General features: G+C 41.3%; 1 protein-coding gene across 1 annotated transcript in view; it reads left to right on the top strand.

Annotated features, from left to right (window-relative positions):
* LOC124112422 (gamma-aminobutyric acid type B receptor subunit 1-like) overlaps positions 1–11713 on the top strand; it is a 44741-nt gene extending 33028 nt beyond the window's left edge. Inside the window, exons 14-16 of the mRNA XM_048384362.1 lie at positions 5937–6125; positions 9294–9425; positions 10640–11713. Of these exons, the coding sequence (XP_048240319.1) occupies positions 5937–6125; positions 9294–9425; positions 10640–10720 (402 nt within the window). The 3' untranslated portion in view covers positions 10721–11713. The remainder of the gene's footprint in view (positions 1–5936; positions 6126–9293; positions 9426–10639) is intronic.
* Positions 11714–16775: the final 5062 nt, after the last annotated feature.

The following is a 16775-nucleotide window of genomic DNA, read 5'->3' as shown; positions in this document are numbered from 1 at the left end:
ATTGATTTTATATAAAATGTATTACAGTGACCCATCCTGTAGTATGTGTGTTGTTTAACGCCGCACTCCACTCACCAATATGTATGACGGCGGTCTGTAAATAATCGAGCGGGACCAAACAATTCAGAGATTGACATCATGAGCATCGATCTACGCAATTGGGATACGATGACATGCATCAACCAAGTCGGCGAGCCTGACCACCCGATCCCGTTAGTCGCCTCTTACAAGCACAGTCGCCTTTCACGGCAAGCATGGGTTGTCAAAGACCAATTCTGCCAGGGAACTGCCCAAAAAATGGTATTGATTGGCTGAGGATTAGGCAATTATTTCTCATGTAATTCACTGGGAAATCGGATAACAGCTTAGGTAACTTGCTTATCTCGCATAAGTATAGTTAAGTTTCTGAAATAAACCGATGTTCATTTGAATTCGTTGGGTAAATGGAAGTAGCATCGTTCGTTTGCGTCGTCTGTTACGAGTTTTGCTTACTCAATGAAAATGCAGACATTCTTATGGCACTGTGTACATAGGTTCACACACAGGGTACATCACACCATATACCCCTCGAGATCGGTTGATAACTTACATTATCATATAATGGGGAGGTTTCTCGGCAGGATGAAGCCAACGGATAAAAACGATATCCGTTGGGGTCATATGCGGATAGGGATGCAAATATCAAAGGTCAAGTAGGGACTACTTTCACTGTTTATAAACAAACATGGCGTCGCCCTCGTCATGCGGCGATCGAGTCAGAATTAACCATCTGGAATCTGGATAAACTACAGGGATAATTGCTATCATTATCAAAAGCACAGTCTAATATACTGAAAATCCGTGTCTAACTGTGACGTAGCTAGGGCATTTTATAAGTTTTTGCAACTTTGGAGATATAAATTCCGAAACAATTTTGCGAGGGCACGAGGCCTAGCCAAGCGGGATCAGTAGCCATATCTGTGCTTGTAGACCTCTGCGGCGGCTTGAAACGTTCTCCACAAATTAAAATAGTTTGATTTGGCCGAAATATATTTGAATTGTTACCTTGTTTCGTTTTGCTGCTGTGTGTACATCTGACTACACTTCTTAACGTTATGACAGGACAAACCGACTGTCAACAACGTCTGACCGTGGCCGTGGCGTCTCTTAGACTAGGGTTAGAGTAGCTTCCCTTTAACAAAGGGCAGTTACTCTAGCGGACAGACCGATGGACTGCCGCGAAAGGCAATTAAAAACAATAAATATTGTTATAAGAAACAGATTTCAGTTGGAACTTTATTGTCTACTGTCACTGTCCGACTGACACATCACTTACCCTATGAAGTAATAAATATTAATGCGCGCATTCCAGGACAACTCGCAATGTTTCGGTAATGTTTGTGAGAGAGGGAAAGCGATTTTGAGCCACAAAATTAAAGAATGACATTATATGATAGAGAAGTTATCAAGCTTGTGTGTTTGGGGATGGTAAATATCCTGTATTAGCAATAAACACTATGTATTTAGCTCGCCAAGGCTCGCTAAATACAATGTTTATTCCTAATGCAGGATATTTACCATCCCCAAACACACTCCAATAGTGAGTGTTGGGTTTAATTTCGCATTGAAAGTTTTGCAGTTTCATTAGCGTGTCAGCTTGTGGTGGTAGGAAAGCCCTACCTGATGTAGGTCTGAGTCGTTTACTACTTTGGTGAAACACAGGAGCACGGGTATGGTGCTGACAAATGATATACGATCAGGACGAATTTAGTATTCGAACCCACGATCATACGACCTAAGGGGCTCAACACTATAAAGCCACAACATCATATCCGTATACTGTCTGGTATCAATGTAATTATTGATCATCTTATGCATCTCTCTCTCTCTCTCTCTCTCTCTCTCTCTCTCTCTCTCTCTCTCTCTCTCTCTCTCTCTCTCTCTGTATATATATATATATATATATATATATATATATATATATATATATATATTTCTATCTAGATACACCTAAATCTTTCATCTGGTTGAAACGTTCGCTCGTCACGCTGAAGGCCTGGTTCAATTTCCAACATGTGTATAATGTGTGAAGCCCATTTCTGGTGTCCCCAGCCGTGATATTACGGTAAATTGCTAAAAGCGTAATACCTCACTCACTCACTACTCATCTACCGATATACACTGGCGGAGACGTGAAACTAACACCTGTCATTGATCTTTTTAAGTAGACCTAATTTCCTCGTACCAATTTGAATACGCCATGTCGAGTGTCGATCGCAACTAGGTGCGAACTGTATCAGAGATGTACTTTGAGGATTGTCCGTCCCATGGTCGTTAACCCAACTTGGTACACTCCTAATAATCTCAAGAATTTGTTCTATTGACCAGGATATGATTACACAGAGTGCAATTCTCTGCATGGCCAAAGTCCCCTTGGTTCATGGATTATTAATGTCTCTCTGTCTAATTGTTGCCTTAACTTGGCTTGACGAGTGTCCACCACCAACCACACGCTGCCCCATCTGAGGGTATGATTAGAAGACAAAGGTTTTCCACTGACCAGTTCATAATTAGTGGGGAAGTAAACTGCATAATTGGTGGGTCACTCTGGCCTGCTTCCTACCCCTTATACTTGTGTCAATATTGGTTTGTGTAAACTATCGGGTGGAAGTCTCCCCAGCGATAAACGCTACGCGGTGCTGACAACATGGCACTAATTGTTATTGAGTGGAATCCTTTGAATGCCCACTTAGCGCAAGGGGACCGGCACTATTTCGATAGTTTCAATATCGGGTTTTGGTTCAAGCCTTTGAAAGCTCTACTCAAACACTTTTTCTTCTAATCGTGTACGTTAGGGTAGTCTCGTTCTTAAAGGGTTGGTTCATCTGGCTAAAGACAAGGACTCGACCCCCAAAATGGGTACAATGTGTGAAGACATGCACCTCGCCATGAATTTGTTGGAATATTGCCTAAAGCTGGCGAAACCCATCTCACTCACTCGTTGTGACAGTGAATCACGAATGCACACGTGAAGTAGAAGAGACAGAAACATTATATAAACTAGTATTCTTTTAATAGGAAGTTAAATACATATTTTTAAACAAGGTAATTAATATGCCTCGTTATTTTACGATTATTGTTAATTTGACGGCACTATTCTAGAAATATGTATGTATGTATGTATGTATGTATGTATGTATGTATGTATGTATGGATGGATGGATGGATGAACGCTGTTAAAGTATAAAATTGAATAATGTTGCTTTAATAGATTAGGGAATCGACACCTCCCTCTTTCGTGAATATCAATATCGAGAATGAAATAGTAAAATTAAATGATGTAGTGTATATAATTCTAATAGTTTATCACTCCTGATATAATATACGTGTATTTACATAGCATTACAAGGGTCTGTTTTGAGTCTGGCATATCTAGGCTGTTAAGCTTATGTGTGACATAAATTAGTATTGGCCTGTGTTTGTTGATTTATCTTTCACAATTTCGCTTCTTTCAGTCCAGTGACTTGCTGTCGCTGCTGATAAATGACCTCGATTCTGAGTTAAACTACTCCTCATCATTGCACTGGACAAAACTGAGTATATAGCAGTCCTCAAATTGTTTCAGCAACCCACGCTTTTCGTAAGAGGCGATTAACGGGATCGGGAGGTCAGACTCACTGACTTGATTGATGCACGTCATAGTATCCCAACTGCGTAGCACGATGCTCATGATATCAATCACTGACTTGTCTTCAAGACCACAGACTTCTCATATTTGTCAAGAGGGGCGGTGGGGTAGCCTCGTGGTTAAAGCGTTCGCTCTTCAATCCAAAGGCCCCGGTTCGTTTCCCCACATGGGTACAATGTGTGAAGCCCATTTCTGGTATCTCCCGCCATGATATTGCTGGCATATTGCTAAAAGCGGCGAAAATTCATACTCACTCACTCATGTTGGTCAATGGAAACAATCTTTCATGGACAGCGCCACATTTTGGGCCCGATGGGTTCATAGGAAGCTATCGACTGAAATGGAGGTATGCTGATCACTACCTCAAATACCCTGTTTAACCAGATATAATCGCAGTTTGGATCTTCACATCTTCACATGGCAAGGTAGTTGAAAATCCATGTTGTTTACGAACCGGATGTCGATTTCGTTACGCGATTTTGATTGGACTATATATGCATAGACTTGTTAGTCCAGCCACAATATAACTCCATAATTGCAGCCTTGTTCGGAAAGGCTGGAAACTGGACCTTTATAGTCAGTGAACTCCCTTGCCTCGGGAAGACGAGATTTTCAGTTTAGGCTATTGACAGGTAATGAGACCTGCACCCATCACTATGATCCCGGGAACAAACAAGAGTGCAAAGGGACTATATGAAAAAATTAATAAAGCTCACGACAATATTTCAGTTCTATGTATGCTTGGATCAAAACGTTTTGATAACCGCTTGTACATTACTCTGCGCTAAACTCAACTCACTCACTCATGATACATAGTGCATTTAATGCTATGTATTCAAGTTTTAATAGAAAATTCGTGACAGTTTTATTATTTCATAATGAGGAACAATTGCAAGAACAATATTTATGGGGATATATATTTGGATTTAACGCCACTTTGAAAAGCGAAATAAAACCAAACCTAGACACATAACACGGGTAAATATGGGATTCGAACCCACTATAATAGGTTTCTGACACACAATCCTGTAGAGCGAATTGCGGCCTCTTGCTGAGATTCACGGGCCACCCTTGCTCCTAATCATTCAAAGCATTTTAATATGTTTGTTTTGTTTGCTTGTGTGTTTAACACCGTAATATGATATGCAAGAAGTATGAAAAGACAACAGGCATTCCTACTGATATTATACATTTCCCGTTGGTTCAACCTGTAATTATTCTACATACATGACATCTGTTCCATATCTAACCATCGACCTACACGAGTAAATCTTAAAACGAGAAATATATCAACACATCAGTTTATTAATGGTTGGTTACAAGGAAACAGGTAGTATATTATTAACGATAATGAGACTATTTTTGCCCGATACCCTTAATGCAACTGATAATGCATCTGTAATTGACAAGACAATGATATATAACTAGATTCAGTAATGAACACTAGTGACATTTCCGTACAATCTCAGCATAACCCACTACCTAAACCACAACTTGATCACATTGGTTAAACTTCAGATCCCTAATGACCCTGCTAATAAACAACACTCACCTGAAAATACAGACTAATTTTGCTGTTCAGAAATATTCGAAGAAATAATCGCTTGATCGATTATGTCCATCTTCTGGTGGATATAACCATTAGCAGTGCTCATTATATCTAATTTCTCGTGGTCATTCGGGTATGTTTATGGAAATTGACGAAAAGGCGTGTTATTGAACGTGTCATGATAATACTGCGTAGTTTACTGGTGCTTGGTTAATGGAAAAGTACTAGATACCTCCAACTTGGGTAGAACTCGTTACGACATATCTTAGAACGGAATTAAACTTAACGTCTTTGAAGTATTTCTATGAACAATCTGATTTGTATACTTGTTAATTCCAGCAGGTAATACTTCCCAGGGAGTTGAGAATGCAAATATAATTCCACACTGATCCCTTTTACGGGGTGATAATGTCACGCTCTTTTGCGCCTGTTTCTGTGTGGAAATATTACAGTGGAACTGTAATTGTCGGATTTTAAGCCGCTTTGAACAATATTTCAGTTATATGTCGCGGTGTATCAGCTTATTTAGGAAAGCCTGAAGTAGTGTGGGTCTTACACGTATATTTTGGCACGGTTATAATGTAAGAATATCAGTTCCGCGCCGTAGTCAATATTGTACATAGATGAACAGGTCCTAAGGAGAAGAAAATATATGTAATCAATGACATATTCTCAATCAATATGGAAGCCGATGAGGAAAATCTTCATGTTTGCACACAGGTAAAACTTGATGGTTTGAACGACTCTAAGATGATTGGCCTTTGTATCTACAACGTGATAGTGTTGAGTTTCCTGGGGGTCACTGTCTCCATGACCCTGGGGTCACAGATTGAACTCAACTATGCTCTGACCTCCATCATCGTGATCATCGCCACGACCGTAACCATGTGTCTCATCGTTGTACCCAAGGTAGGTCCACGACATCTCATCGTTGTTCCCAAGGTAGGTACACGACATCTCATCGTTGTACCCAAGGTAGGTACACGACATCTCATCGTTGTACCCAAGGTAAGTAGACGCTATCTGATCGTTGTACCCAAGGTAGGTGCACGACATCTCATCGTTGTACCCAAGATAGGTGCAGGAAATCTCATCGTTGTACCCAAGGTAGGTACACGCTATCTCATCGTTGTACCCAAGGTAGGTACACGACATCTCATCGTTGTACCCAAGGTAGGTACACGACATCTCATCGTTGTACCCAAGGTAGGTACACGCTATCTGATCGTTGTACCAAAGGTAGGTGCACGACGTCTCATCGTTGTACCCAAGGTAGGTACACGACATCTGATCGTTTTACCCAAGGTAGGTGCACGACATCTCATCGTTGTACCCAAGGTAGGTACACGACATCTTATCGTTGTACCCAAGGTAGGTACACGACATCTCATCGTTGTACCCATGGTAGGTAGACGCTATCTCATCGTTGTACCCAAGGTAGGTACACGCTATCTGATCGTTGTACCCAAGACAGGTAGACGCTATCTCATCGTTGTACCCAAGGTAGGTGCACGACATCTCATCGTTGTACCCAAGGTAGGTAGACGCTTTCTGATCGTTGTACCCAAGGTAGGTACACGCTATCTCATCGTTGTACCCAAGGTAGGTGCACGACATTTCATCGTTGTACCCAAGGTAGGTGCATGACATCTCATCATTGTACCCAAGGTAGGTACACGACATCTCATCTTTGTGTCAAAGGTAGGTACACGATATCTGATCTTTGTGTCAATGGTAGGTACACGATATGTGATCTTTGTGTCAAAGGTATGTACACGATATCTTTAAATAGTGTCAAATGTAGGTACACGATATCTCATATTTGTGTCAAGGGTAGGTACACGATATCTCATCATATTGTCAAAGGTAGGTACACGATATCTGATCTTTGTGTCAAAGGTAGGTACACGATATCTGATCTTTGTGTCAATGGTAGGTACACAATATCTGATATTTGTGTCAAAGGTAGGTACACGATATCTCATATTTGTGTCAAAGGTAGGTACACGATATGTGATCTTTTGTGTCAAAGGTATGTACACGATATCTTTAAATAGTGTCAAATGTAGGTACACGATATCTCATATTTGTGTCAAGGGTAGGTACACGATATCTCATCATATTGTCAAAGGTAGGTACACGATATCTGACCTTTGTGTCAATGGTAGGTACACGATATCTCATCTTTGTGTCAAAGGTAGGTACATGATATCTCATCTTTGTGTCAAAGGTAGGTGCACAACATCTCATCGTTGTACCCAAGGTAGGTACACGATATCTGATCGTTGTACCCAAGGTAGGTGCACGACATCTCATCGTTGTACCCAAGGTTGGTGCACGACATCTCATCGGTGTACCCAAGCTTGGTGCACGACATCTCATTGTTGTACCCAAGGTAGGTGCACGACATCTCATCTTTGTGTCAAAGGTAGGTACACGATATCTCATCTTTGTGTCAAAGGAAGTTACACGATATCTCATGATATTGTCAAAGGTAGGTACACGATATCTCATCTTTGTGTCAATGGTAGGTACACGATATCTGATCTTTGTGTCAAAGGTAGGTACACGATATCTGATCTTTGTGTCAATGGTAGGTACACAATATCTGATATTTGTGTCAAAGGTAGGTACACGATATCTCATATTTGTGTCAAAGGTAGGTACACGATATCTGATCTTTGTGTCAATGGTAGGTACACGATATCTCATCTTTGTGTCAAAGGTAGGTACACGATATCTGATTTGTGTCAATGGTAGGTACACTATATCTGATCTTTGTGTCATAGGTAGGTACACGAAATCTCATATTTGTGTCAAAGGTAGGTACACGATATCTGATCTTTGTGTCAATGGTAGGTACACGATATCTGATCTTTGTGTCAAAGGTAGGTACACAATATCTGATTTGTGTCAAAGGTAGGTACACGATATCTTATCGTTGTACCCAAGGTAGGTAAAACGATATCTCATCTTTGTGTCAAAGGTAGGTACACGATATCTGATCTTTGTGTCATAGGTACATGTAGGTAAACGATATGTGATCTTTGTGTCAAAGGTATGTACACGATATCTTTAAATAGTGTCAAATGTAGGTACACGATATCTCATATTTGTGTCAAGGGTAGGTACACGATATCTCATCATATTGTCAAAGGAAGGTACACGATATCTGATCTTTGTGTCAATGGTAGGTACACAATATCTGATCTTTGTGTCAAAGGTAGGTACACGATATCTCATCTTTGTGTCAAAGGTAGGTACATATCTAACCACTGTCTTCTAGGTAGGTACAGCGTATTTTACCCCTGTCTTCGAGGTAGGTACAACGTATCTCGCCACTGTCTTCAAGATAGGTACAACATATCTTACCACTGTCTTCGAGGTAGGTACAGCGTATCTTACCACTGTCTTCACGGTAGTTAAACGTATCTCACCACTGTTTTCAAGGTAATCAGTACAACGTATCTCATGCCTGTCTTCACGGTTGGTACGGCGTATCTCATCACTATCTTCAAGGTAGGTACGGCGTATCCCACCACTGTCCTCAAGGTAGGTACAGCGTATCTCACCACTGTCTTCAAGATAGGTACAGCGTATCGCACCACTGTCTTCAAGATAGTTACAGCGTATCTCACCACTGTCTTCAAGGTAGGTACAACGTATCTCACCACTGTCTTCAAGGTAGGTACACCGTATCTCACCACTGTCTTCAAGGTAGGTACACCGAATGTCACCGCTGTCTTCAAGGTAGGTACGCCGTATCTCACCACTGTCTTCAAGCTAGGCACAACGTATCTCACCACTGTCTTCAAGTAGGCACACCGTATCTCTTCAATGTGTTTAAGGTAAGTGCATCGTGTCCCAGCATATTTCGTCATTGTGTCTGAGGTAGGTACAGCTTGTCTCCACTTAATGCCCACTGAGCCGACAGGTTACGATCAAACATGCTCCCGGAATCGAACCTGTTCTTCTCACCGATGTGGGGTCCCTGCCCGACAGGGGAGTAAAACGTAAACGCATTCTCCGTGCCCTCCACTACCCGTGTGATTCACCGAGAACCCTTTCTTATTCTAGATCGTTGCAGTCAGGACAAATAGTGTTGACATCGTCGAAACCACAACCGCCACCAACGGCGCCGCAGTGAACACCATGCAGAGCAACGTTCACACCGCGAAGATAAACATCTTGGAGCTACAACTGAAGGAGGTGAGTAGCGACAGACATGTACATCGGAAGTTGGAATGACAATATAAGTTTTGTCATGACCTGTGTTTTGCATTGACGTTAGGCTAACAGGACGTGATTTTCCTGCGATTATACTGGCAAACCCAACTTACCGTGTTTTTCAGAGTGGTAGTGAACTAGATACCAATAAAGATGTGCGAGTGAGTGAATGTTGTTTTACGTCGTTGTCTTTAATCTCTTGCTATGCAAGGTAAAATAAGTCCATTTTCTGACTCCTCGTGATATCTCACAGTGCTGAGTGACTGAGTGATAGAGGCTTTAGCCTCCCGTATCAATATCACGGCGGGAGACTTGAAAAACATGCTTCACAAGTTTGATACCAGTGTATGAATTAAACACACATGTTTTATCATGATGACCGAACGTCGTACCAGCAAGTTGCATCACCAGCCTGTAAGAAATGATCCGGCCAAAAGTTGAACTTTTCTTTTTAGTTCAAATAACTAGCAACCATTCCTGTTCCTACGTACATGTATGTTTATTTATATGTTAACACTGCTCTAAAGAGATCAGTAGATCGGAGCGTTGTAATCCAGATGAAATGTCCTTCATATAGCACGATGATATGTGTGGCTGGTCTAACGTAAACGATCTTTGGTCTCCTTCAAAATTTGAATCTTCACTATCAAGTAATGTCGACTGCCAAGTCAATGCTAATTTACTGTTACTGACCTTACCTGACAGTAAAATGTAAGTATTAAGTAAAGACGACAACCAAGTCAATGCTAATGTCCTCTTTCTAAACTCACTACAAATTATAATCAGGTAAAGACGACAACCAAGTCAATGCTAATGTACTCTTACTGAACTCACTACAAATTATAATCAAGTAAAGACGACAACCAAGTCAATGCTAATGTACTCTTTCTATGTTCACTAAATATTGGAATCAAGTAAAGACGATAACCATGTCAATACTAATGTACTGTTACTCAACATATTTAACAGTTACTGTAACATGTAAAGATCAAGTAATGTCGACTACGAACTCACTGCTTATGTACTGTTACTGAACTTACATGGAAGAAGGTTACATATCACTCTGGCAATACCTATATCCATATTATAATGTCAATGAAATTGTCACGAAAATACAATTGCTAGGAGATCAACAAACTCATTATACAGTCATTTGGTTGGAAATAGGCCATTATTACTTCATTGACTGATTTCAGAAAGATAAGGAGATCGCTCGACTGAAGGAGAAGCTGGACAAAGCTGTTGGTGGTGTGGTCCCCAAAGAAGAGGACGTTTGATCAGTAACTAGAGGTCAATGAACACTGCATTTTAGAAGTTAATGTCGAGTACTGGGGTTAGCATTTGTTACCTCGAATTTTGGAAACCGTGAAATTCGCGACATGAACCTGGACTCTTATCGAGATTCTGGACTTCTATGTGAGTAAGTGGGAATGTTGTTTAACGCCGCATTCAGCAGTTTTCCCGCTAGATCACGGCGGCCTGTGAATAATTCAGTCCTGACAGGAAAAGCAGGAACCGACAGCATGAGCAACGACCCGCGCCGTCTGGGTACGATCTGGTCTTATCTGGTCCGATTTCGTCTTCCCTTACGACCAGTAAAACACATACGTGTCTTCGAATGCGACAGAAGAGCCACACATCTTCCTATCTTGTAAACTTTCACTCAGCTTATCGTGGTATCGTGGTATTGAGTTTATCTGTCCTATACCTCGGCTACTGAGATACGTCCTTCGTACAATGACAGGTCGCATGTGTTGTACTAGATTTGGATAGTTCAATATTGACAGCTATTTCATGACTGTTGTTGTTTGTTTGTTTGTTGTTTAACGCCGCACTATTCCAACTATTTGACGGCGGTCTGAAAAATAATCGATCTACGCAATTGGGATACGATGGCATGCATCAACCAAGTCAGCGAGCCTGACCACTCGATCCGGTTAATCGCCTATTACGACAAGCATAGTCGCCTTTTATGGTAAGCATGGGTTGCTAAAGACCTATTCTTCCCCGGATCTTCACGGGTCATTTCATGATTGTAATTATTATATGACAATATCGGATTCGTTGTTCTGTCGTTACACTGGATTGTCTAATTTTAATGTTAGGTCATAACAAATTATATCAAATGTATTTGTACATGCACTATTTATCAAACAGAAGAAACGAACGTGTACATGCATATCTGCATGGTTCTCAATGCATTCGTATTTTTTCAGGACAGTAATGTAACTAAATGGTTTTGAATAGAAATACAATTTATTTGCTGTTAACTTAGTTTTTTTGTATTTCGGTGGAAGGAAAATAGATGATAACGTCCTCCATCTTTTATAGGAAGTAATCGAGCAATACACTGTAAGTTGTAGCAGGATGACGAGGGGTTTATGGGGTTTTATACATCCCGCGTTAGGTTATATTCCACGAGACCGGAGGCGAGTTGTAAAAAACCCTAACGAGTGACGCATAAAACACCATGAACCCTAAGTGATCCTGCTATAACGAATTTATCTTACCAACGTGTTTAATATAAACATGAATGAATTTATTGCATTAAAACAAATTCAAAATAGATAGACAACAGCTGTTCGATTGAGCGGAGGTTAGCTTGTGCTTTGTCATGCGACTTTCATTGACTCGGAGGGGAAAACGTGCGGCCTTTTGCTTGGAAGCAGGTTACACGGGATTTATTCTGCCTCTCAAAAATCCACGTGCAGCCAATGTTTCTCTTGGCGGGGTATAAGGGATTTATTCACCTGATGAGAAATGTATTCCCCTCCAAGGTGGGATACACAGTATTTTGTCAAGATCACGTAGACCAATCAGATCTCATCATTATGACATGGAGGTATGATCAAAATAAAGCTTTGAGACCAAAAGTAACATGTGACCTAAATTCGTCATAATGGAACTCCCTTTCTGCACGACACACTTTCTGCTAAAACTACCATTTATGATTAGGTGTAGAAAACTGCCGCGACGATAAACAGAGCACAATGATGTGAGCCTTGTTTGGAGATTAAGCAGCGTTTAGAATGACCGCAGGATGACAACCTTTGAAGTAAAGTTGAAAGTACATTGTGGTATAAAATCGAAACAGTTACTCTCAGTCAAATTAAGACCTTATCTTTTCCCATGAAGCCTTTAAGGATGGGAGTTAGTTAATGTGTGACTGTTGTTAAACAAGGCAGGAAAGATATGAGCAACGGCCCAAGTCGTCACACGATGACACACAATCAGCCGCATGGTCTGTCCCCAGTCTCATTCAAATCAGATCTCTTACACCGATACGATTCTCTCTGCATTGACACCTGAGGACAATGTTATAGGAGGTGAACCAAATCTAAAGAAGGGTTCTTGAGCCCTGTGAAAACCCACACAGAAAACAGATGTTCCTTCGAAGGAACTCCCTTTGGGGTAAACATGCTTCGGCGCTCAGAAGTGACAGGGTGTATGAATTATCCACAATAAAATGTTGCTGTTGTACTTTCCACTTACCACAGAATTTGTCGTTTTAGTTCATTTTCGAGATACAGAAATCAAGTATCATGCTTTGAATGTTTCACTACATACCGAATCTTTCCACTACCCGTGAAGATCCGGGTTAGAATTGGTCTTCAGCAACCAAAGCTTGTCGTAAGTGCCGACTAAAGGGATCGGGTGATCAGGCTCGCTGACTTGGTTGATGCATGTCATCGTATCCCAACTGGGCAGATCGATTCTCATGATGTCAATCATTGGATTGTCTGGTCCGGACTCTATTATTTGGAGACTGACGCCATGTATCTGGAATATGGCTGAGTGTGGCGTTAAACAACAAACAAACGAAAAGAAATTTCACCTGACGTGACCACTGATGAACGTATCACCAGATCTTCCCGCAGAGAGCTATCGTATTTGAGTAAAGGATCTGATGTTAATGAGATTGTGACCACTCGTACCTATTTTTAGTTGGCACTTGTGACAAGCGAGAGCACTGACTTGCAAAATACGTGTATATTTATGTTATCGACTACACTATTCTGATAATAGATGAAGCCTTCAAACAGCACTCAATCATATCGATGTACACCACTTGCCCGACCCGTTGACCAATACAGGTATCAGACAGCATGGGCGTCGCCACGCACAGACAACGTCCTCCAGCAGTGTCAACGTACCAAGTCACCCAATGTCTGGGATTAGCATCGCGTCAAATTGGTCACTTAGAAATAATATGTGAACAAGGAAGATGTTACTCTACCCGTCATGCCGCACATTATACCAGGACATTCAACATGCTGGCCCATTGCTATGGAACAATCTGCTATAAGAAATCCGAGAAACAGAAAAAGTGAACTGTCAAAAGACACCGAAAACCTGTCTCTTCAAGAAAACCTTGGACTAGATCAACCATGGTCGAAAGGCATTTCAGCAGTTGTTAATTTGAAAATGCGCTATACAAATTCTTAATTCAATTAAATTTAACACATTGGTGTTAAAACATTGTCATGTGACCCGTTACTGGCACGAATATCAACCTTAGATGGGAATGGACACGCTAGTATTGCTCTTGCTCTTTGGCACAAGTGTAACATACATAATTCCTTCAAAGTCTGAAATGTGAGAGAGGGTTGATTTTACTGTAGTCATCATTATTTAACTTCATGTATATGATAGCTGCCTGTAAATATTCGAGTCTTTATCTAGAGGAAGATGGCATCGGTAAATTCACGCGTGTGGCGCAAGATGACGCGCAATCAGCTATGGCCCTGTGTTTAAATATCATATTCTAACACTGCATCATGCTCGTGGGTTTCACCAAAGATGTAAACGTCCGAGACCTGCATTACTTCGGGCCTTCCTTCCACATCAATCTGACACGCCATGATAAACCTGGAATACTGTTCAAAGCGGCCTCAAACAAAACTCAATGACCCTTTCTTTTAACACTGACCAGTACTATGATCCTGGCACTAAGATCGCATAGTGGAACGGCCATGGCCGAACAGAGTCTTGGTCCCAATGTGTAACCCTGTGGTATGATGGTTCGATGACAAACATCGGGCACTTCTAACCTGTTCCTGCCTAGAATCCTCATGTGGGAAATAAAGTTGGGAGAAATCAACTTTAGGCATGTTGAAACACGTCTTCGGGTAGCTTTTTCAGTTTATTCACTCACAAATATAACAGTGTAAAACAATCATGAGTACAACATGGACCAAAACCAATTGTATATGAGCAGAAACAGGTACTTTTGGATATCCAGTCGAACCTCGTTGTGCCGAACGTGGATGTGTCGCACTCCCGGTTGTCTCGAACTCACCATCAGATCCCTGTGACGTTCTATATTCATCATTTATACTCGGATCTGCTGAACTGGATGTGTCGAATTCCCGGTTGTCTCGAACTCATTTGGTATTCCCAAGTATCGAACGTTGTTGGTTCCCCCGAACCCTAAATAAATCTTTTTTAAGGTCCCACGAGTTCGACACAACGAGGTTCCACTGTAAAACATGCATTTGAATATGGTCAGTGTGTCAAACACTGCAATTGATCAACCGATGGTGTCCCGACACGGTGCTGCCAAGTGTTCGTTTCACTTCAGTACGAAAAGCTCAGACAGGTCAGTTGGACATGAGCCTCTATAGTTGGTGTTCTGAACTGGACGTGGACCCCGGACCGAGTGTAAGTGAATGTTATTTTTCGTCGCACTCAGCAACATTAAAATTACGTCGGCTTGTAAATAATCTGGGCAACCAAGCGATTGATGCTGTGGACAACGTTGCTACCCACCCAGCAGGCAACATGACATTGTTTCAATGTTGAAATTTGGTTGATCAGGGTTGATACTTTGAAAAACATTGTATTAACATTATTTCAACATTGGCCTTTTGGTATTTGAAAATATATTGAAATCTTGCATGGTTTTCAACATTGAATTAGCATTGGCTGTTCGATATTTGAAATATTTTGAAATCTAACATTGTTTTCAATATTGATATCTGATGTTGATTCAACTTCCATATTTCTTCATCATCTACATCAAATTTTAAGACCCGTGAAGAGCCAGGTTAGAATAGGTCTTCAGCAACCCATTCTTGCCGTAAAAGGCGACTACGCTTGTCGTAAGAGGCGACTAACGGGATCGGGTGGTCAGGCTCGCTGACTTGGTTGATGCATGTCATCGTATCCCAATAGCGTGGGTCGATGCTCATGATGTCAATCACTGGATTGTCTGGTCCAGACTCGATTATTTACAGACCGCCGTCATATAGCTGGAATATTGCCGAGAGCGGCGTTAAACAACAACAACAACAACAAAAACTTTCAAATCAAGACAAACATCAAAATCATTTCAACGCTGAAGCACAACATTTTTTAAACACTGAGATCTGATAAAGGTTTAACATCCACACATTTCAACATCATCACAACTTTCAAATCCTACCAAAACTCAATGTTATTTCAACGTTGAAGCACAACATTGTTCCAAAAGCTTTGGAGGCTGTCTGTACCATGACACGATCACCAAATCATCTTTGGCAACCATGGGCACTGGGGACGTAGTCTCTCCCGGGGCAAAGACGGGCAGGGTACTTTCAACGTCACAGTTGGAGGGTAGTGCCGAGAGCAGACACGTGTGCCTCGAACTCGTAGTTTTTTTCCGTGAAGTGCTTAACAAACTTGAGAAAAACATCACCACCCGGAAACTGAATCCGTGCACTACAGCAGGAGAGACGTGTGTGCTCGTGGGTCAGTCTGTTGCAGTCTGTTGATGCCGACCGAGTGTACAGGTTCCAGATGTGAATGTGTCAAGAGTGGACTCTTAATAAAGCACAGCTTGAGTTTTGTTTGATATTTTCAGTGAAATGAAACTTAGAACAGCTACGTCGAGTTATGTCGTACACACGTACAATCTCATTAAAATCAGATAGCTCTCGCTACCGCTAAACAAAGATCTGAGGACATCCCATTAGGAGTCACGTCAGAACGACCTTTCATCCGACCAATCAGAGCGTCGTTTACCAGATCATGAAAGTGACAGTCGGAATGTGATTTCTAATCATGCAACCTCGAAAACTTTAACACAGGGTATTCCGAACGATTGTTACGGCCTTAAGGACTGAATCCATACAATCTAGACCATCTATTAGCCATTCCAGAATGTTCTTTTTTTTCGGTTTCAATTTTTTTATCGAGAATTTGTCAAATTATGTTTACAAGCGTAGTCGCCAATTTGAAATTAGTGCCGTAGAGCACAAGAAAGCTGCCTTCTGATTGGCTAATGTCGACTTCTTGTCAGTCATTTCATTGGTCGGTCAAAGATCGCGCAAGGTCGGTCTGACGTGACCCGTA

The sequence above is a fragment of the Haliotis rufescens genome, unplaced genomic scaffold, assembly GCF_023055435.1.
Source record: "Haliotis rufescens isolate VD_foot unplaced genomic scaffold, xgHalRufe1.0.p SCAF_5, whole genome shotgun sequence".
NCBI lineage: Eukaryota > Metazoa > Mollusca > Gastropoda > Lepetellida > Haliotidae > Haliotis > Haliotis rufescens.
This window is presented reverse-complemented; position numbering and strand designations above follow the sequence as displayed.